Below are 19,032 nucleotides of genomic sequence, written 5' to 3'. Positions count from 1 at the left end.
TTCCAGGGTTATTTTTCCGATTACTATTATATTTTTACGTTTAAGAAATGTTATTGCTGAGAAGCAATGCATTTCTCCATTCGCTCGCTTCCATATTGTTTACGCACAGTTTCTTTCATTATTTTTTTGTTTCGCGGAATGCATACGAGGTTAGGTTAGGTTTCATTAGCATAAATACAATAAAAAATATTATTTAGGCTAAGAGAACCAAACCTGACAATGTAGGCATCTAGCCTAAAATTAAGAAACTTTCTCCCATGACATTAGAACACAAGTTTGTTCAAGTGTTCTGCGATAAGTGAGACCCCTCTTCTTTCCTCCTTTTATTTTTTTGCATGTCACTTTTTCCTTCATTGCTAAGATTTCAAGAGCACCTAACCTGAACTTGTATTTCTCAGGGTTTTTTTTGTCGAAAATCACACATTTCATCACCTTGAAAGTTACTTTTCCTGGGTAAGACTCTACTCTACGTCCTTTTCCTAAGGATGTGTGTCATATATGGTTGGAAAGCTTATTGTATAAGGGATTCAACAACATAAATCCCAAAGCAAGGGAAAATTACCTGGAGGAGGAAATCGATAAAAACCGATGTTGTCCGGATGTGTGTAATTGAATGTACTGAGGAAATTTTTCGATGATGAAGCACATATTTAGGGGTGAAATGAGTGCTAATGGAACCTAACCTAACCTCGTAGGCATACCTCGTCCCCGTAAATGGTTCGTGGGGCTACCCGTGCATGGTCTTTTTTGAGCTAACATGAATGGTTTGTGGGGCTACCCATGCATGGTTTTTGGGGCTAATGTGAATGGTTTGTGGGGCTATCGTGAATGGTTCGTGGGGCTACCCGTGAATGGTTAGTGGGGCTATCGTGAACAGAAAGTGTAAAAAGAAAAAGGTACTTACCCGAAGAGATGCCGGCTGTCTGCAAGCACTGTTTTGAACGATGCACTAAATTATTATTGGGGATAAACATATTTTACACTATCTACAAGTTTTTGGAACCTGTTCATCTTCATGCACCATACACACGCTCAACGCACCGCGAACGGAAAGAAGCAATCATCACGCAGAACGCAAACTAGCCAACCACATGCATTCACAACGCGGACACAAAGACGAGCCTGCAGTGTTGTTAACTCCCATCGGTTACCACCAAAAGGCAATAAGGACGTAAAGTAGAGTCTAGCCCTTTTCCTGATTACAAATTTCAAACCATTACCATAAAATTAGGAACCATGTTCCACCTAAGCAGCCCATATTCTGCAGTCTTCCTGTTTCCATTTCTATTACATCTAATTAATCTAGATTGGTGTGTATAATAAATATGTACAGTAAATTAGAATTCATGCATGATACCAGGTCAAAGTTTCACATGTGATACTGAAATTTACAGTGTAATTTATTGTGGGTTAAGTAGCAAAGTAGCGGTAATGTAATCTTTAAAGTATTTATGCAAACAAAAATTATAAATACATTTAAGATCTCACTTTCAATTTATTGTACATTTCATTAACCATAAAATTAAGGTGCACTTTTGAAAAGTGAAGTCTTATAGCTGTCGATGCAAGAATGTAATTTGGAACAGCATTGTTTTTGATTATTTAATACTGCAGTATTGACACTTGTAGAACTTGTAAGCTTAGTGGATAGTTACGTGTTTTCTTATCTGCTTGCAGCCTACAATGGATAAATTTGCCATATCTGTGTTCTAAAAACTAGCATAGAACATGTGACACCACAGGAAATACATGAGTACACGAAACAGTTTTTGCAGTCATTGTTCATTTGTGGAGAGACTGTTGACATGATGCAGAATTTGGGAGAATGGCTAATTTCAAAGTAATTTTAGTTACATCTTTAATGTCAAGCTTTATTAGTGCCATTCAGAGAATTCCAATAAAGATTGTAGAAGAGCCAATGAATTATGAGTAAGTAATACATGTAGTTTTGTTAGTAGAGGAGATTATTCATAATAGAATTTAGTAATTAGGGATGTGAGAAATCCTGTCTTTGGTTGGTGAAATTGGCCTGTTTTATTGTGATTTCATCATGCTACGAATGCAATTTTAACATGGTTGGATTTCAATTTACTTCTGTTAACACACTGCGGAGTTTTAGCGATTCCTTAAGTTTTTGTTCAATATATGCTTTCGTAGTTAGGTTAGTCTTGCCAGGTTTGTTTCTCTTAGCATTAAAATAAAGTCCCTAAATGTATTCTACTAAGCTTCCGATTTACTTCTATATTAATTCCCACTAGTCTACAATACTTACAGCAGTACAGAAAATACATTGCCCATGCGAAGCGCACATGCTTGTGTAAGGTAATTTTTAAGTTGTTTTTTCTTCAACATAATAACTTTTTCGAAATCCGAACAGTGCTCATTAGTTTAAGGAGCCATTCCATGCCAAATCAACACAGATATGTGCAATTTCCAACCTGACTATCTCCGATTTTCATGAAATTTGGGGAGTTGAAACTATGCATGGAACTTAGTAACTATGAAAATTTTTAGTCTCGTGCATCTTGTAATTGTTAAATTATTCAAGGTCAGAGTTAGCAGAAATTGCCCTTTTTGAGCCCGCTTAGCTATACTAAATCTGCTGTAACTCCGCCCCTATTTCACCTAGGAAGCTCAAATAAAGCTTATTGTACAGGGAATTGAACAAGCTTTCCAGGGTACTACTTTACTATACCTGAGACACCTGGGAATCATTTCTTTCGCACTTTTTTACATTGCTAACGTACTATTCTGCATTCCGGAACACTTATTTAGGTGAAATAATTGAATTTCTTAGGAAAGTAATGTATATTTCTTACATTTACGAGTACTTACTGTTCTTGTTTATTTCCACACACAACATGGTGATAGCTTACCGTTGATCGTTCGTTGAGAAAGTGTTTTGTTGATTTGGAGTGTGCATGCAGTGTTAAAAATTAAAAACACTTTAGGAATTTTAAATTGACTTTTTTACTTACTTACGGGGACGAGGTATGCCTACTAGGTTAGGTTAGGCCTGTTAGGTTAGGTTCCATTAGCACTCCTTTCGTTCAATTTAGTGCAGCAATAGCGCGTACAGTGCTCTTGTGTAAAAAGCAAATGGCGGGAGCAGGAATAGCACGTCGGAGAGAGATTTTCGTATAAAACCACATGGATTCGCATTCAAATGGACCAAAACTACATTCCGGAACATCTACAACGCTTCAGAAAATGATTTCCGTAAGTACTTTCTCCTGTAAATTTGAAGGAATCTGTCTCAGGTATAGTAAAGTGTTACCCTTTCCAGTAATATATAACAATCCTACCTTTGGATAAAAATATAATTTTGTCACGTGACCTTGACCTTTGACCTTGAATATCTCAAAACATGTCATCACCAAAAATCGTGAAAAAAATATATTTGGTCCCTCATGCCATACTATAAAACATATCAAAAGATCATTCTGGGACTGCAATGGGATCAGAAAATACAAAATAATATGTGTAACTATGTGACTGATAAAAGCCTCATTACATGAACTATGACGAGTCAAATGTCCCTTAACACCCCCTACAAAATGTGAAGGAGTTATCCTGGTCATGAAAGAAATAGGTTAGGCATAGGGAGATCCCTAGCTATGTGTGTCAAGCGCAAGTCTGGGACATTGTTGACCGCCATATTGAATTCAATACAAGAATTTCAAAGGAAAGGGTGTGAAGTGATATACAAATCAGGCTAGAACTTCACGAGAAATGAAACGGCGAACGTTTTTCCAAAGTATCTTTAACCAGCAAAAGGTATTACTGCATGCTTGTAACCATTTTCTCATTTTCGAGGTGTTAAAAACAAAGTATTAAGAATGCTCCTAACGTGTTAGGAACTCGTCGAGATCACGCTGACATCTTGTGAGAGAAAGAAGTATACGCACCATTGCATATGATTTTAATGAGCAACATTCACCAAATAGTTGAATAGTGGAGAATATTGGGAAAAGTATCTCAAACAATTACGTGACACTCAGGCCCGTAGCTAGGCAGGGGCCAGGGGGGGCTGAGCCCCCCCTGGCATTGTCGTCAGCCCCCCCTGGCATTGTCGACAGCCCCCTGGTATTAGGTAAAACTATTGCATAATTTGTTTGCAGTGACAAGTGAAAATGTAGTGTGGATATTATTTGCTCATAACTTGATAGAAGGATAAATTCACAGTACATGAAGAGCAGCTATCACATTTGTTCTTCTTGTTTATAAACCGAAGTTTAAGTAACGGGAAGTATTTAGAAGGTTCTCCAAATTTCTTCCACAGGGGATCTATGCACCTTCGCTCCCCCTCTTTCGGCTTTTCCTTGTAGCAGGTCCTTTCCATCTGCATCAAAAGTCATCGGCTCCCAAGTTTTGCAAAGGGAAGTTTTATTGCCCGGTCGGGGGTGGAATATAAGGGCTTGCCCATGCCCTGTTGGGGGAAAACATTGACAAAGACACTTTGTTGAGTTCTTCATTCGTGTAAAGAAGGTTTCGCGTTTGCGCGGGTGTTCTTGTGTTTCGTATCTTCGTAAAACTGATTCGTGTGATAGTGAGTGGTTTTAGTGACGAATAATATAACCATGTTTCGTCCTTGGTGTGTGGTATTGTGATATTTTAACGATTCCCCAGCACCATGGATAAATTTATAATTCGTAAAAAAACATCTGAATCTTTGACCACGGCGACCACCGTACCTACTCTTTCCCCATCTACGGCTGCCTCCAATCAAGAAGAGGATTTCTTGCCTACAGAAGTAAAGGACATTTCCAAACCAGGTGAGGAAATTAAACAGCTAAAACTCAAACATTACCCCCGAAATGCTGATGGACGGTGTTTTCAAAGTGACTGGTTTAAAAGGTTCAAATGGTTAGAGTATTCACAATTTTTAGATGCAGCATTCTGCTATGCTTGTAGACAATATCGGCCTTTCGGATGCAAAGAAGTGGCCTTTACATCTAAAGGTTTTAAGAACTGGAAGGCAGCTCTCGATAAAACCAAAGCAGGGCTAGTGAAACATGATGCGACACTTACACACATAGAAGCAATGTCAAGGTGGGCAGAAAAGCAAAATCGTTCGTTGGTGGGAAAATCTATTTCTACACTAGTCAATCAGAATGTTCTTGAAAAGAATCAATATTATATCAAGAGCATTGCTGAAATTATTCAGTTCCTTGCAATAAACGAATTGCCTCTTAGGGGAACGTACCACTTAGAAGAACATGAGGAACAAAGCCTGTTTCGAAATCTTTTCGAGTTCACGCTTCGAAAAGATGAGAAACTGGCAGACTGTTTTAAGCAGGTGCCTAAAAACGCATCTTACTTGTCCCCTGAAATTCAAAACGACATTATTGAAATAATGGCTGACATCGTACGTGAAAACATTGTTAGTGACATTAACAGTGCAGATGTTCCTTTGTATACTTTGCTTGAAGATGGTACACGAGATAAAAACAACAGAGAAAACGTAGCCATATAGGAATCCGCTATGTAAAGAATGGGACAGTCATGGAATCAATTCTGTGCATAGAAACACTGTCAGCTTTTGATGCAGAGTCTTTTGCAGATCTAACACTAAATATTTTTCAGAAATATGGTTTGGATAGTGCGAAATTGCTCAGCCAGTGTTTTGACGGGGCTTCAGTTATGAGTGGGAAGAAAGGGGGTGTGCAAGCTTTAATCCAGCAACGGCTTGGGCGTCTAATTCCTTACGTTCATTGCTTTAACCATCGGTTACATCTGGTAATTGTTAAATGTGTGGATGAAATTTCTCCAATTAAACACTTTTTCGAACAGAGTTCCATGTTGCACAATTTTCTAAAAAAGGGAAAAGTTGCCATTTTATACGAGGGGAGAAGTCTTTTGCGACTTTTAGAACAATGTTGGTCATGACATTTAAAAATGACGAGAACAATATTTGAAAACTACAGAGATATAATTCACGTTTTGCAGTTGGTGAAAAATGGAAATTTTAACGGGGATGACGTAGCAGCAAGTGTTGGTTTGCTTGTAGTCATTAGCAAACCTCAGTTTCGGTTTTGCTTAGTGTTCATGAAAAAGATCCTTGAAATATTAAGCCCAGTTGATAAAATGCTTCAAGCACGTAATGTTCATTTGGATGCTGGTAGAAAGATGATTGAAGCTGCCACAGAAACATTAAGGAGCATGCGCCAGGAAGATGTGTACGAAGGCATTCTGCAAGAAAGTAATGTACTGCTAGAAGAGGATGGAATTCATGACGAGATTGTTGAGCACCCCACAAGAAAGAGAAAACGAAATACACAGTTGCAAGACTTCGTTATCACTGACGTCCTAGGAGAGGAAAAGCTCACATCTCTCACACAAATTTTCTACGAATATTTAGATCTTGTGCTAACAGAAATAAATAGACGTTTTACCAATAAAGATGACTTATTGGAGGCTATATCATCGGCTGAGTCCCTTCAATTTAGCAACATTGAATATTTATCAGCCTTTGGAATCACCATTCCATCAAAAGAGGAACTAACTTTTGCCAATGCATATCTCAAGAAACTGGATTCCCCTGATACTTTTAAAGAACTGTACAAAACTAGAATGGCCTACGAAGACACTTATGCTCTACTTGCTGGCATAAGAACTTTTGCATGCAGTACAGCATTGTGTGAATCCACTTTCTCTGTGTTAACCCGCATCAATAGCCCTCAGAAACTGTCAATGTGCAGCAAGCGCCTGGCAAATCTTGTTTTTCTGGCATTTGAGAAGAAACGAGCATCAAACATAGATATGTCGAGACTGCTTCACAGGTTCAACAACATGAAGAATCGCCGACTTCAACTTTTTTAAGGCAGAGGTATGTACTGTAGTCACTATTATTGAATATTGTGCATTTTTCATATGCTAACTAACTAACTAACTAACTAACTAACTCTCTAGCCTTCTTAAACCCGAAGGTTCATGACTGCAGCAACACAGGCCTTCCGTCTTTCCCTATCTTGAGCAAGATCTATATACTCTTTTCCATCCCTACTGATTTCCCTTAGGTCCATCTCAACGTTGTCCCTCCATCCTCGTCTTGGCCTTCCTACAGGTCTCTTACCATCAGGTTTCCCAACAAGAATCCTGCAAACTCCTCTTTCCTCTCCCATTCGTGCCACATGGCCTGCCCACCTAAGTCTTCTTGATTTAATTATTCTAATAATATCTGGACATGAATACAAATTATGTAGTTCTAAATTATGTAACCTTCTCCACTCACCTGTCTCCTCATCCCTTTTAGGTCCAAAGATTTTCCTAAGGATCTTATTTTCAAATACTCTCAATTTATGTTCCTCTTTCAATGTAAGGGACCAAGTTTCACATCCATATAATACTACAGGCAAAATTACTGTTTTGTATATTTTAACTTTTAGTTTCTTAGATATTAAACGAGAAGACAAAAGTTTATGAAGAGAGAAGTAACATGCATTTTTCATATGGGATACAAATATTTGTGTAATCAAAAGTGTATGAAGTGTTTAGTAAGGAATGAGGTCAGTAGCATTCAATTAACACTTCGAGAGATGACCGTGTTTTAGAAGATATTGAAAAAGAGGGTATTATTTGTATTATATTTCTATTTCTTTAATGACCCCCTTAACACACACAAAATAGCTTACCTTTATTTAATGTGAAACGTTTTTTTAAAAAGTCACCTGATAAACCGTGAGCCCCCCCTGATAAACCATGAGCCCCCCCTAGAGATCAATTCTAGCTACGGGCCTGGTGACACTCCTTTGGAATGAAAAATTCTTCAGTGACGAGACTAATTTTTATGTTCACGGTAAAGTTAATAAAAATTATATGCAATACCTGTGATTTGATAATCTACAGTAGACAGATCCCAGTCGAATGGTTGTTGCTGGTAAGCTAATGATGTGGTATAGTGTATGGAGAACTGGAATGGTTGGTCCATATTCAACAACGGAACCTTAAATGGTGAGGGCTTCTTGGATGTGTTAAGCGAACAGGTTTTTCATCCTTGCTTATGGGATATGGTACTTTTACAGAGTTTTGAAACAGGACAGTGTGTGACCACACTATGTGAACATTTTGGCAATTTCCTCATGGTAAATTTCTAGGTAGATTGATGGGCAGACAGGGATCTATTAAATGGCCTGCACATTCTCCAGATCTAACATCTTAGGAGGACTTTTACCTTCAGAAACATTTGAAGAGAATGGTGCATGCACTAAAAGTCCTTGATATTGACCATCTGAGAGAAGGCATAGTTGCTGCTTGAGATGATGTTGAACCTACTACATTGCCAAATGTTCTATATGAGTGTGAGAGACGTCAACGAGTGTGCTCACAGGAATATTGACAACACTACAATGTGCATATACCGTAAGTGAAAGATATGCGTATAACGTTTTGCTGCCTAAAAATAAGTTGGAAAACCCTTTGCTGCTTCATTTCTCGTGAAATTCTAGCCTGATTTGATATATCACATCACCCCCTTTCCTTTGAAATTTTTGCGTTGAATTCAATATGGCGGTCAACAATATGCCGGACCTGCGCTTGACACACAAATCTAGAGATCTCCCCATGCCTAACCTATTTCTTTCATGGCCAGGATATCTCCTTTACATTTTGTAGGGGTTGTGAAGGGACATTTGACTCGTCATAGTCGGTGACATGCGGTGATGTCGACACTTGGGGTAGCAATCAGTGGCGTGCCCAAGAGAGGTTGGTGTGGGTCATAAACCCCCTCCCCCCTATAGGACCCAGTATTCCTAAAAATAGAATGTCAAACAAAGGAAAGGATTGCAAAATGAGGAAGGATTACTGAAAAGAAGCACACGTTAATCCCACCCACTTTCGGAAATCGTCAAGATGATACGATAAAATTGATGAAGGGACAAACACAAATAACACCCATGCCGAGGTCGGGGTTCGAACCCAGAACTCCTGGTGTCATAGCATGCAGTGATAACCACTCCCCCGCGGTTGCTTGATTTGGTGTTTAAGTCCACTTTATGTACATAAAAGCTAATTGGGACTGGACCTACAGTTTAAGTGGGATGCGAACCACTATGTGCCTCCACCGGGTACTGATCCGGAACCACTTGCACTTCCCCCACGGAGGTCGGCCGACAACAAGAATGAGTGGAAAGCTATCAGTAAAGTAAACTGCATTTTTCCTCAGTGGTAAATTTCAATTGGATTTTTGAAACACCGTATTTGCATATGATTAACATTTCTTCAAAAAAAATGTTTTGCTTGATTTCCCTAATTTCTCCATCTCACGATCTCGTTACTGAAGGATCTGGGCTCGAGCCCTGGCCTGTGCATGAGTGTTCCTTTGTAACTACTTTTCCTTTGTTTAATTTAATCAACGTTCATCGTCATGGCAGAATTTAGGTAAAGTGATGGAAAAGCAATGCTAAAGAAAGGGGGGGGGGGATACAAGTAATTTCCTCCCAGTGCATCTGCAGGGCACTGTGAAATCAGGAGTCCAGAGTTCTCTGTTTATGATTGTCCCTCGTGACTTTCATAAGCTCATTAGCTACTTATCGTGATTAAATCAATGCAGCAAGAAAAAGCTATGGAAGGTGGCAAGAATTCAATATATTAGAGGAGATAAACAGGTAATGAAACACACTTTTTCCTACTTTCTTGAATGATATTCATTTGGCTTTTTGAGTTCTGGGATACATTTTTCATTCCAAATTATTTCATTATTCACTGCAGAGTACAACACATATGAACAAGAATGCGTGCTCGTCACGGGTTCGAATCCCGGCCTGAATTGTTCTTTGTGAGGTCCCCTCATCAATTTCATTATATTGTTTTAGATATAACGAACTGCTAGATTTCAATTTTTTTAATAATTATGTGCCATTAATTATATATAAGTTCCCACTTTTAAAGAGAATCATCATCCTCATTTTCGCGATAACCAAATGAGGCAGAAAGGTGAAGGAAAATAAACCAAACCAACAACAACAATTAGAACGCATGTTTTCTTGCCCAAATTAATACATCCGTATTTATGACTGTTTAGCTTACCAATTTTTTGTTGGAGGCCAAATTATTAGTATACTTAAATAAAACACTAGTAAAACGAGAGCGGGAGAGAGCGTGAGCAAATATTTGCTATTTAATCATTATATATTCCATATTTGACAAAAAGATATAAGAAACCATAACATTTTTGTCTGCACATAATACAAGTAAAATTACATCCCATATTATCCATACATATTGTACAACTTTTAAAAGGTTGTGTAAATACAGAGAACATAAGTACTGCGGAGTTCTTTAGAGGATTTACAAAGGAATCGAAGGGAAACCAATCCCCTATCTGTCCTATAGGAGATAGACTGGGTTTTCAACCATAGGAGCGGGGGGCGAGGGGCAAGGCAGGTAGAGACAGAAATCTTCCCTTTCTCCTCAGGCAGTTGTCTATACCTGGATCTGGTAAGGCGGAAGAAGAGCCAGCTAGGGTCTCCAGCCTTGCCAGCTGATCACATCGAGGGACGAGAAGCGCGTGGAAAGAAGTGTTGCATATGAACTGAGGCTTCAAGACAATAAATATTGTGATTTGAAAATATTTAGAGACGTGAGATTGATTGACCTATCTCTGCTAGACTAGATACTCCTCAGTGCACATCACTGGTCATAGTTCATGTAATGGGACTTTTATCAGTCACATAGTTACACATATTATTTTGTATTTTCTGATCCCATTGCAGTCCCAGAATGATTTTTTGATATGTTTTAGGGTATGAAATGAGGGACCAAATATATTTTTTTCACGATTTTTGGTGATGGCATGTTTTGAGATATTCAAGGTCAAAGGTCAAGGTCACATGACAAAATTATATTTTTATCCAAGGGTGGGCTTGTTAAATATCACTGGAAAGCTTGTTCAATTCCCTGTACAATAAGCTTTATTTGAGCTTCCTAGACGAAATAGTGGTAGAGTTACAACACATTTAGTATAGCTAAGTGGACTCAAAAAGGGCAATTTCTGCTAACTTTGACCTTGAATAATTTAACAATTACAAGATGCACGAGACTAAACATTTTCATAGTTACTAAGTTCCAAGCATAGTTTCAACTCCCAAAATTTCATGAAAATCGGAGATGGTCAGGTTGGGGGCTGTGTTGATTTCGCATGGAATGACTCTAAGGAAGGTTCAAATTTTGTGTGAAAATGATTGCCAAAATTCTACGATAATTAGTTTTCATGCTAGGAGAATTTGAAAAAAATCATAAAACAATGGGAACCATTACTACCGGTGAAATTACTTACTGAGCTTTGTGATACACCTTAACTGTCAGGGAATTATTTCTCTTGTAGTCTACGGTTATTACAAGATTAAAAACACAGTTTTTCGTTGTTGACGTTTCAGGAGAACACACGCTCCCTTCACCAGACATTTATTTATTATTATTTTTTTTTTAACCGTAACCATAGATTTCAAGATAAATAATTCTACAATGCAAGCAATGTGTACATATAAGAAAAAATGTCAGGAAATTGCAATTGTTAGAAAATTGAAACTCTCAAGGGAGATGGTAATGATGTTTTTTGGTACAACTGATGAGAAATACTTAGATATGGCAATTCTCATACCAGACATATCAGGTGGAGGTGTGTCGTGTGTGTTGTTGTTTTTGTTTCTTTGCAGTCTTAGAATTTTGTGCCAAATGTTGAGAATTCCAGAGTTATGGTATACTAGATTCTCGGATTATATTTCACGCTTTAAACTTTTTTACAAAAAAAAATGTACCCTCCACTTATTGTTATCTAAGGCAGAGATGGAAAATACTTTCAATAATATGTGTTTTTCTCAGTACAGTTTGAAACTGTATATCTTTCCTTATAACTGTTGCTACAGGGTGAGACATTCATAATAGTTTTAACAAATTATCCACGATGACATATATGGGGTGGCCAAAATAAAAATGTAACTGAAATGTAGAACCGTCATCTGTGTGTTTGGTTACCTTTTTTGGGCCATCCTGTATAAGCTATCTCGAACTGCTACACCTTATCCTGCCATGAGGAGAAAAACAAGGAAATCCAAAATGCGACAGTTTCGAAGAGAACTAAAATAACATAGAGAAATTCCTACCATGTCATCAGTACAATGAAAATAATGATTACAGAAACTAGCAATCTCCAAACCAATAAATACAATATTTTATTATAAAGTTATAATCAATATATTAACCAGAAGCACATTCCCCAATTCATAAATAAACACTAATATTATTATATAAAAAATATAAAATGTAAAGCTACATTAATTATAATTCCCTAATAACTACATATAAGATAAGTCGAATAAAGACACTCAAATACAATCACAACCTGCCAAGATACTGACTTGACTTGACCAGTGTGAAGAAATGTTTTGATACAATAATGGTTGTTTTGTAAAGAATATTAATTTTAATTCTTTTTCTGTGCTTGTGAGGTTAGGTTCAGTGAAAAAGTGAAGGTGTACATGAGCAGGGTAGGCAGTTGAGCACAGAGCCTTACACTAAGAAAGTCAGTGTCGCTGACTCCCCTTCATACTTTCTTGATAATATACTCTTGATGTTTAGTCATTGACACTAATTTTGCCTTCATGAGCAAGATTGAAGTGTTGCATTTATAAATAACCTTTGCTTGATTCAATTGTAATCAAATTTAATTTTAATGTTTAAAAAACAGAGTAGAAATGTTGTACGTTGGCATTATATTTGTATTTACTAGAGCCCAGAATTTCAGGTATTTATTTTGGTTAAAGTAGTCAGGCAAGAATGCATTTATTGCTTGATAATTTCATTCAAAATGATAAAATCTACATGGAGATAAAAGTTTTTTCTTTCCTTTGTTGCCTTGATTGTGCATATCCACTAGTTTTATTTTTAATTCATTCATTGATAGAAATAATGCTTTTTCATAACAGAATATGTTCTCCCTACTTTGACAGAAATAATTGGACCATACATGAAACAAGTTATTTTAACTGGATCCGTGTCATCAAGCAAAGATTTTTCACATTTAACAATATCACAAATTGTTTGCAATTTTTTCAATTCCACATTTGTACTTGTTACTGTTCTTCAACAGCTAACTTTTTCTTGTGGCACTTCAATCAGGTGCTGCACCGATTCCTCGAAGACTTTCATGGATGCTAAAAGAGTTTTATCCCTTTTTCCCAGCTTTGTAATTGTCTCTGACAGCACCATAATGTGCTAATGTTTTTGAAAGAAAAATAAGTTGTGTAGAATTAACAAAAGAAAAATTATATTTTTTTAAAAAAATAAAAGGCATTAAAATTAAACATAGGTAGTAGGGTACATAACTGGCAAAATAGCAACTTCACAAAAAAGCACGTCAAGAAAAATTTTAAGAATAAATGCAGCAGGAGAAAGGGCAATTTGCCAAACTTCTGGGCTTAAGTAATTACTGTTCTGGATAAAATATTCGGTAACAGTTCACTGTGGGGGTGACGGATTTATTCAAATTTACAGGAGAAAGTACTTACGGAAATCATTTTCTGTAGCGTTGTGGAAGTTCGTGAATGTGGTTTTGATCCATTTTAATGCGAATACATGTTGTTTTCTGCGAAAATCTCTGTCCGACACGTTGTTTCTGCTGCCGCCATTTGCTTTCTGCAAGAGAGCACAATGTTCCGTGTGTTAGATGATGTAAACCTCGTAGTCAGTGTTTCAAACTCACCGTGTTTTCACTAGAACGTGACGTGTTGAGTATTTTTTTTTTTATTATTATTTTTTTTAACTATGCTTGCCTAACCTAACCTAACCTTACGGGAAAATGGTTTTTGGGGCTAATGTCAATGGTTTGTGGGGCTAACATCAATGGTTTGCGAGGTATTAGTATAATTTCAAATCCGGGCACGAAAGTAGATATTTTCTGGTGAAAAAGGTTGCAACACTGCATAAATCGACAAAACACTCGCACAACGTGCGATAAACCAGTACACTGTCGCCATAATGTGTGTTAAAGAATCGAAGTAACAAGTAACAGAAAGTACTCGTAAATGTAAGAAATAAACATTATCTTAGTTAGAAATGCATTATTTCACCTTAGGAAATGTTCCGCATTCCAAAATAGTACGTTAGCAATGTTAAAAATTGCGAAATATATGATTTATAGGTGTCACCCCCATAGTGAAATAGTACCAAATATTCTTATTCGAAATTAAAACCATTCATGTTTCATAAAACATAAATGTTGCAACACAGCTTGTTTAACCACGAATAACACTGCGTATGAGTCCAGGCTTAGGCATACAAATGTCCCTTCATCAGTTTCATCCAATGATTCTTGTGATTGGCAGAAAAATTACACAAAATAAGAAAAATACAGAACTAAATTATACACAATGGTGTAACTGGATGCTGGTGGATACAACATGCTATCTTTATCGAGAAGAGTAATTTAGTCCATTTTTGCAGATTTGGTAATCTCGACCACGGTTCTGATCCGGCCCCTGCAGAAGATGTATTCTTTCATAAAACAAACCCTGCAGATATCTCGGGACCTCACCAGTTCCGTAGATTGGCAGGGAAATGTTTCAATTGGGCAAGTGATAAGTAAGTATCTGTATATTTGTCGTTTCACACTGTTGCGGTGTACACCAAAAATATCATGGTTTCTGTTATTTTGTAACTTGAAATGAACAATGCCAGTTTCCAGGGAGTTCATCCTCTGAGCTGAAACTGGACATAATATTCCCTGACCTTTGAGCATTACAACAACAACAACAAAAACATGCCGCCACCTTATGAATTCTTTATTTTAAATGCGTACGTAAACAGTTATTGAATTAACATTTTCATCATAAGTTTCATCCTTTCTTATCGTGATTAAGCGTTAAAAGAAATATGACTGAAATCCTGCAAAAATGGTATGATGGTTCTAGATTCTTAATTTTCATTTATTTCAAATTGAAATGAATTAAATTTCCAGCATCTCCATCCACGTAACGTTCTCTCATGAACATGGGATTGAACTAAGAACCTTTAACCATTGAGGTGGGTGATGCAACTCCAAGTATCATTCATCCTCTTGATTTGAGTGCTCGCTCTTCATGGTAAATCTAATGGTAAAGAGCAAGAGGTACTAACTACATACTTGGAAATGGCAAAACACAAGTATTTCTATTTCTACCTTCAAGTCTAGATCGACATGGTTGGAAAGGACTATACCTGTCTGTCTCTGATGATAAAGTTCCGCTGATGGCTGATCGAATCGAATTGTGATCGACCGCTCAATCTCCTCCGTTGCTACTTGTTCAACGATTCCAGGCAAAAGACCCCACACCGCCCTTTGCTCTCAGGGCTCTTCCCTGTAGCCCTGGTCATTGTCCTGCAAATGCCAGTTGCTCAGCCCCTTAACTCTAGTAAACCAGGAAGATTTGTTAATACCTGACATGGCATTCTTTGAATGCCTGATAGAGCAACGGCCGATGACAGAGGTTCAGAATCATGGCTCGATATGATTCTCTATTTAGAGCAGATTGATACAATTTAAAGTTTAGAAATATTTCAGAGTTTTATAAGTGGTTGATTTTGTAACCTACGCTACAAAGGATCTATGAGGGGAAGTCATTAAACTTCATGGAGATTTATGCACAATGAAAATTTACATTTCAGGACTCAAAATGGTTTCTTAGCAACACGGCATAAAGGTGTCATGACAATCGAGCAGTATGTGCTTGTGCAGTAGCTCTTACAACATGGCCACTCCACTGTTGACTTGCACCTAAGAAGAGTAATGCAATGTTATTAGTTTTTTGTGGTCAGAGGAAGTGAAACGTTCTGAAATCTACAGCAGAATGAAGGTTCAGTATGGAGACAATTGTTTAAGTCAGAGGAGAGTGTATTAATTTAACAGATTCGCTGGTTGATCTGTTGTTTCACTGCCTCAGTTGTCACGCAAATTGGCCTCCCACACCAGTGTTCATCACTGACATTTTGTCTTCCGTTTTTAATACCGGATCTTTCCACTCATTCATACACACTCTCCTGACGTAAAGAATTGTCTCCGTACTGAACCTTCATTCTGCTGTAGATTTCAGAAGGTTACAATCGTTCTGACCACAAAAAATTAATAACACTTCGTTGCTCTTCCACGGTGCAAGTCAACAGTGGAGTGGCCATGTTGTATGAGCTACTGCTCGATCATCACAACACCCTTATGGCATGTTGCTAAGGAACCATTTTGAGTCCCGAAATACAAATTTTCCTTGCATATAAATTTCCATGTAGTTCAGAATAAAATTCCTGTTATTTAGTGACTTACCCTTGTATTTCACTGTGATTGTAGCTATTATAAAATAATAATAATTATTATTCAACAACAATATCTTGCTCGTGCTTTCAGGTATAAGTTTGTATTCTGCCCATTCCATAATATAACTCAGCATGAACTCTCTGCATCTTGGAACCCATACCGTGGAATATTAGGGTGAGTATTTTGTGGTGCATAACCATATTTCATGCACACTCTTTTCTAGCTTTTTAGTTTTCCTTTGACTTTGTTTTATTTTTTGTTAGCCTGTTCGTTAGCTAGTTAGTAGAGTATATCCTTGTTGGATTCTGTGTTCTTACCCCTGATGTGATTTCTCTGAGGACCCTTTTGGTATTTTAGGGCCTCCCGGATGGTGCAGTGGTTGCGTCGTTGCCTTGTAATCAAGGGGTTCCATGTTCGATACCCGGTGGAAGCACATAGTGGTTTGGATCCCACTTTAAACTGTAGGTGCAGTCCCGTTTGGCCTTACTGTGCATAAAGTGGACTTCAAACACCAAATCAACCTACCAATCTTTTTTGGTATTTTACCTTAAGAGAATGGCTTAAGTTTTGTTTCTGAATGTGAATGCTTGTCTCACGTGTGTGTCATACTTACAGCTTACTTTCTCTGCAGCATCTGGGGCGAGTGGAATATAGTCAACAACCATTTTGTGCAAATGATGATGTTGGAGGGCGACCCATGTGGAGACACCAGCCGCAGTGCGAAGGTTAGCCGGATGTTTCTTTTTTCGTCAAAGCAGTAAATTACAAAACTGAATTTTTCTGATGTGAATAATTGTATTCTAGGAATTGTAGCTTTCCTGGCAATGTGATTCAAACAGGCGTTCTCGGGTTACCAGCCAGGTTAAATCGGCTTTATATTCCAACGTTTCAAGTGCATACATCTTCAGGTAATGTAAAAATGTAGACCAGTGTAAGGTTATATATATGACCATGATGGGGGTGGAGCTTGGATGCTGTCTTCTTATTGGCTCGCTCTGGATCCTGGTGTTCTCATTGGCTGGTGTCGTATTTTTACGGATGCGTGGGTTCCAGGCGTGACTGAGCTGGAGTCTCACTTCCCTGTTGAGATTGGTGCTTTCCCGTGAAATGGCTATGACTTCCTTTACTCGTCGGTCCCAGTTACCGGCGCATTTGCCTATTATTTTGGTGTCTGCACATAAGATCCTGTGTCCCTCGGTGATGCTGTGTTCCGCAAGTCCTGACTTTTCTGGTTGGAATAATCTGATGTCACGCTGATGTTCATTACGTCACTGTTCAATGCTGCATCCTTTTTGGCCTATATGTAGTGTCCCACACTCACACGGTATACCGTATACTCCTGGAATGTGGAGCTCAAGGTCATCTTTGAACCGAGTGGGGCCTTGGTTTTTCAGTGGCGGCCTGTGAATGGTCTTCACCTCGTGCCTTGCTAGAATTCTGTCTAACTTCCCGGAGGTGAGTCCGACGAATGGTAAAACTGCTACAGTGGGGCGTTCTTGTCCTGAGTTGCTTCTGGTACAGGGGTTGTGCGGTGCAGAATCAATCTCCTTATAAGGGCCTCTCCCTCATGTTCGAGGACATAATCTCCAGAATTGAACAAGCTGTTAGCATTGTCCCTCTAGATGCCAAAGACGAAATTCGTCATGAAGTCAGCTGGGCCCTCAGGAGAGCGGTCCTACAAAAATCCAACATCACCAGAGAAGAACGAGCAGCACTGAAATCCCTCTGTTCAGACCCTGACATCACGATTCTACCATCAGACAAAGGGAACGCAATAGTGTTACTACCAACGCCTGCCTATCGTGAGAGAATAGCAGAATTTCTTAGTGACCAGGCATACAGAGAACTACCGAGGGACCTCACAACATCAGTGGAACAGAGAACAGTCTTCTCAAGAAATCCAGCTTAACTGAAGAGATTCACAAACACCCGACAGCCTCCCAGATTGTACGGCTTACCAAAAATCTACAAAGTGAGTGTCCCCCTGAGACCCATTGCCAGTGCTATAGGCAGTCCAACCTACAGAATCGCCAAGTACCTCACATCCCTGCTTCAACTTTTAGTCGGACAATGTGAACATCACGTCAAGAACTACACTGAGTCCAGGAACTGAAGAAACTCAAGGTCTTCCAGTCTGACATTCTCGTCAGTTTTGATGTAGTTTCGCTGTTCACAAGAGTACCTGTAAAATACACATTGGAACTTCTAGGAAGCCACTTTCCACCAGCCATAGATAATCTCTTCCACCACATGCTAACTTCCACACATTTCCTCTACAACGGGAAATATTACGAACTGACGGAATTGCCATGGGTTCACCACTCTCACTGGCGGTTGTGAACTTCTACGTGGAACATTTTGAACACGAAGCACTGAAAGATATTCCTAACCAACCTTCGTATTTTTACAGATATGTGATTGGTAGTTTCGTCATTTGGCCGCATGGACGACCGGCATTATATAGTTTTCTGGATTTCCTTAACAATCTGCATTCAAACATTCAGTTCACCATGGAGATAGAAGAAGATGGCTGCTTCCCATTCCTGGACATCCTAATGGCACCCTCGGACACAGTGTGTATAGAAAACCCACCCACACTGCCCTGTACCTAAATGCCAACAGCTACCATCACAAAGCACACTGTCTAGCTGTTCTGAACACTATAGCCCACAGGTCAGTAACCATTTCGGACCAGGAGAATCTACAATCAGAATTCACTCACCTCAGGACCTCATTACAGCAGAATGGATACC

At 38.5% G+C, this 19,032-nt stretch overlaps 1 protein-coding gene across 1 annotated transcript in view; it reads left to right on the top strand.

The window, feature by feature from the left end:
* Positions 1 to 19,032, top strand: part of LOC145999552 (N-acetylglucosamine-1-phosphotransferase subunit gamma-like) — a 38,088-nt gene that overhangs the window by 5,063 nt on the left and 13,993 nt on the right. Inside the window, exons 2-5 of the mRNA XM_083136556.1 lie at positions 1,678 to 1,929; positions 14,440 to 14,577; positions 16,370 to 16,453; positions 16,911 to 17,004. Coding sequence (XP_082992682.1) covers positions 1,826 to 1,929; positions 14,440 to 14,577; positions 16,370 to 16,453; positions 16,911 to 17,004 — 420 coding nt within the window. The 5' untranslated portion in view covers positions 1,678 to 1,825. The remainder of the gene's footprint in view (positions 1 to 1,677; positions 1,930 to 14,439; positions 14,578 to 16,369; positions 16,454 to 16,910; positions 17,005 to 19,032) is intronic.

This window comes from Lepisma saccharinum, chromosome 15 (genome assembly GCF_977018435.1).
Source record: "Lepisma saccharinum chromosome 15, izLepSacc3.1, whole genome shotgun sequence".
Lineage (NCBI taxonomy): Eukaryota > Metazoa > Arthropoda > Insecta > Zygentoma > Lepismatidae > Lepisma > Lepisma saccharinum.
This window is presented reverse-complemented; position numbering and strand designations above follow the sequence as displayed.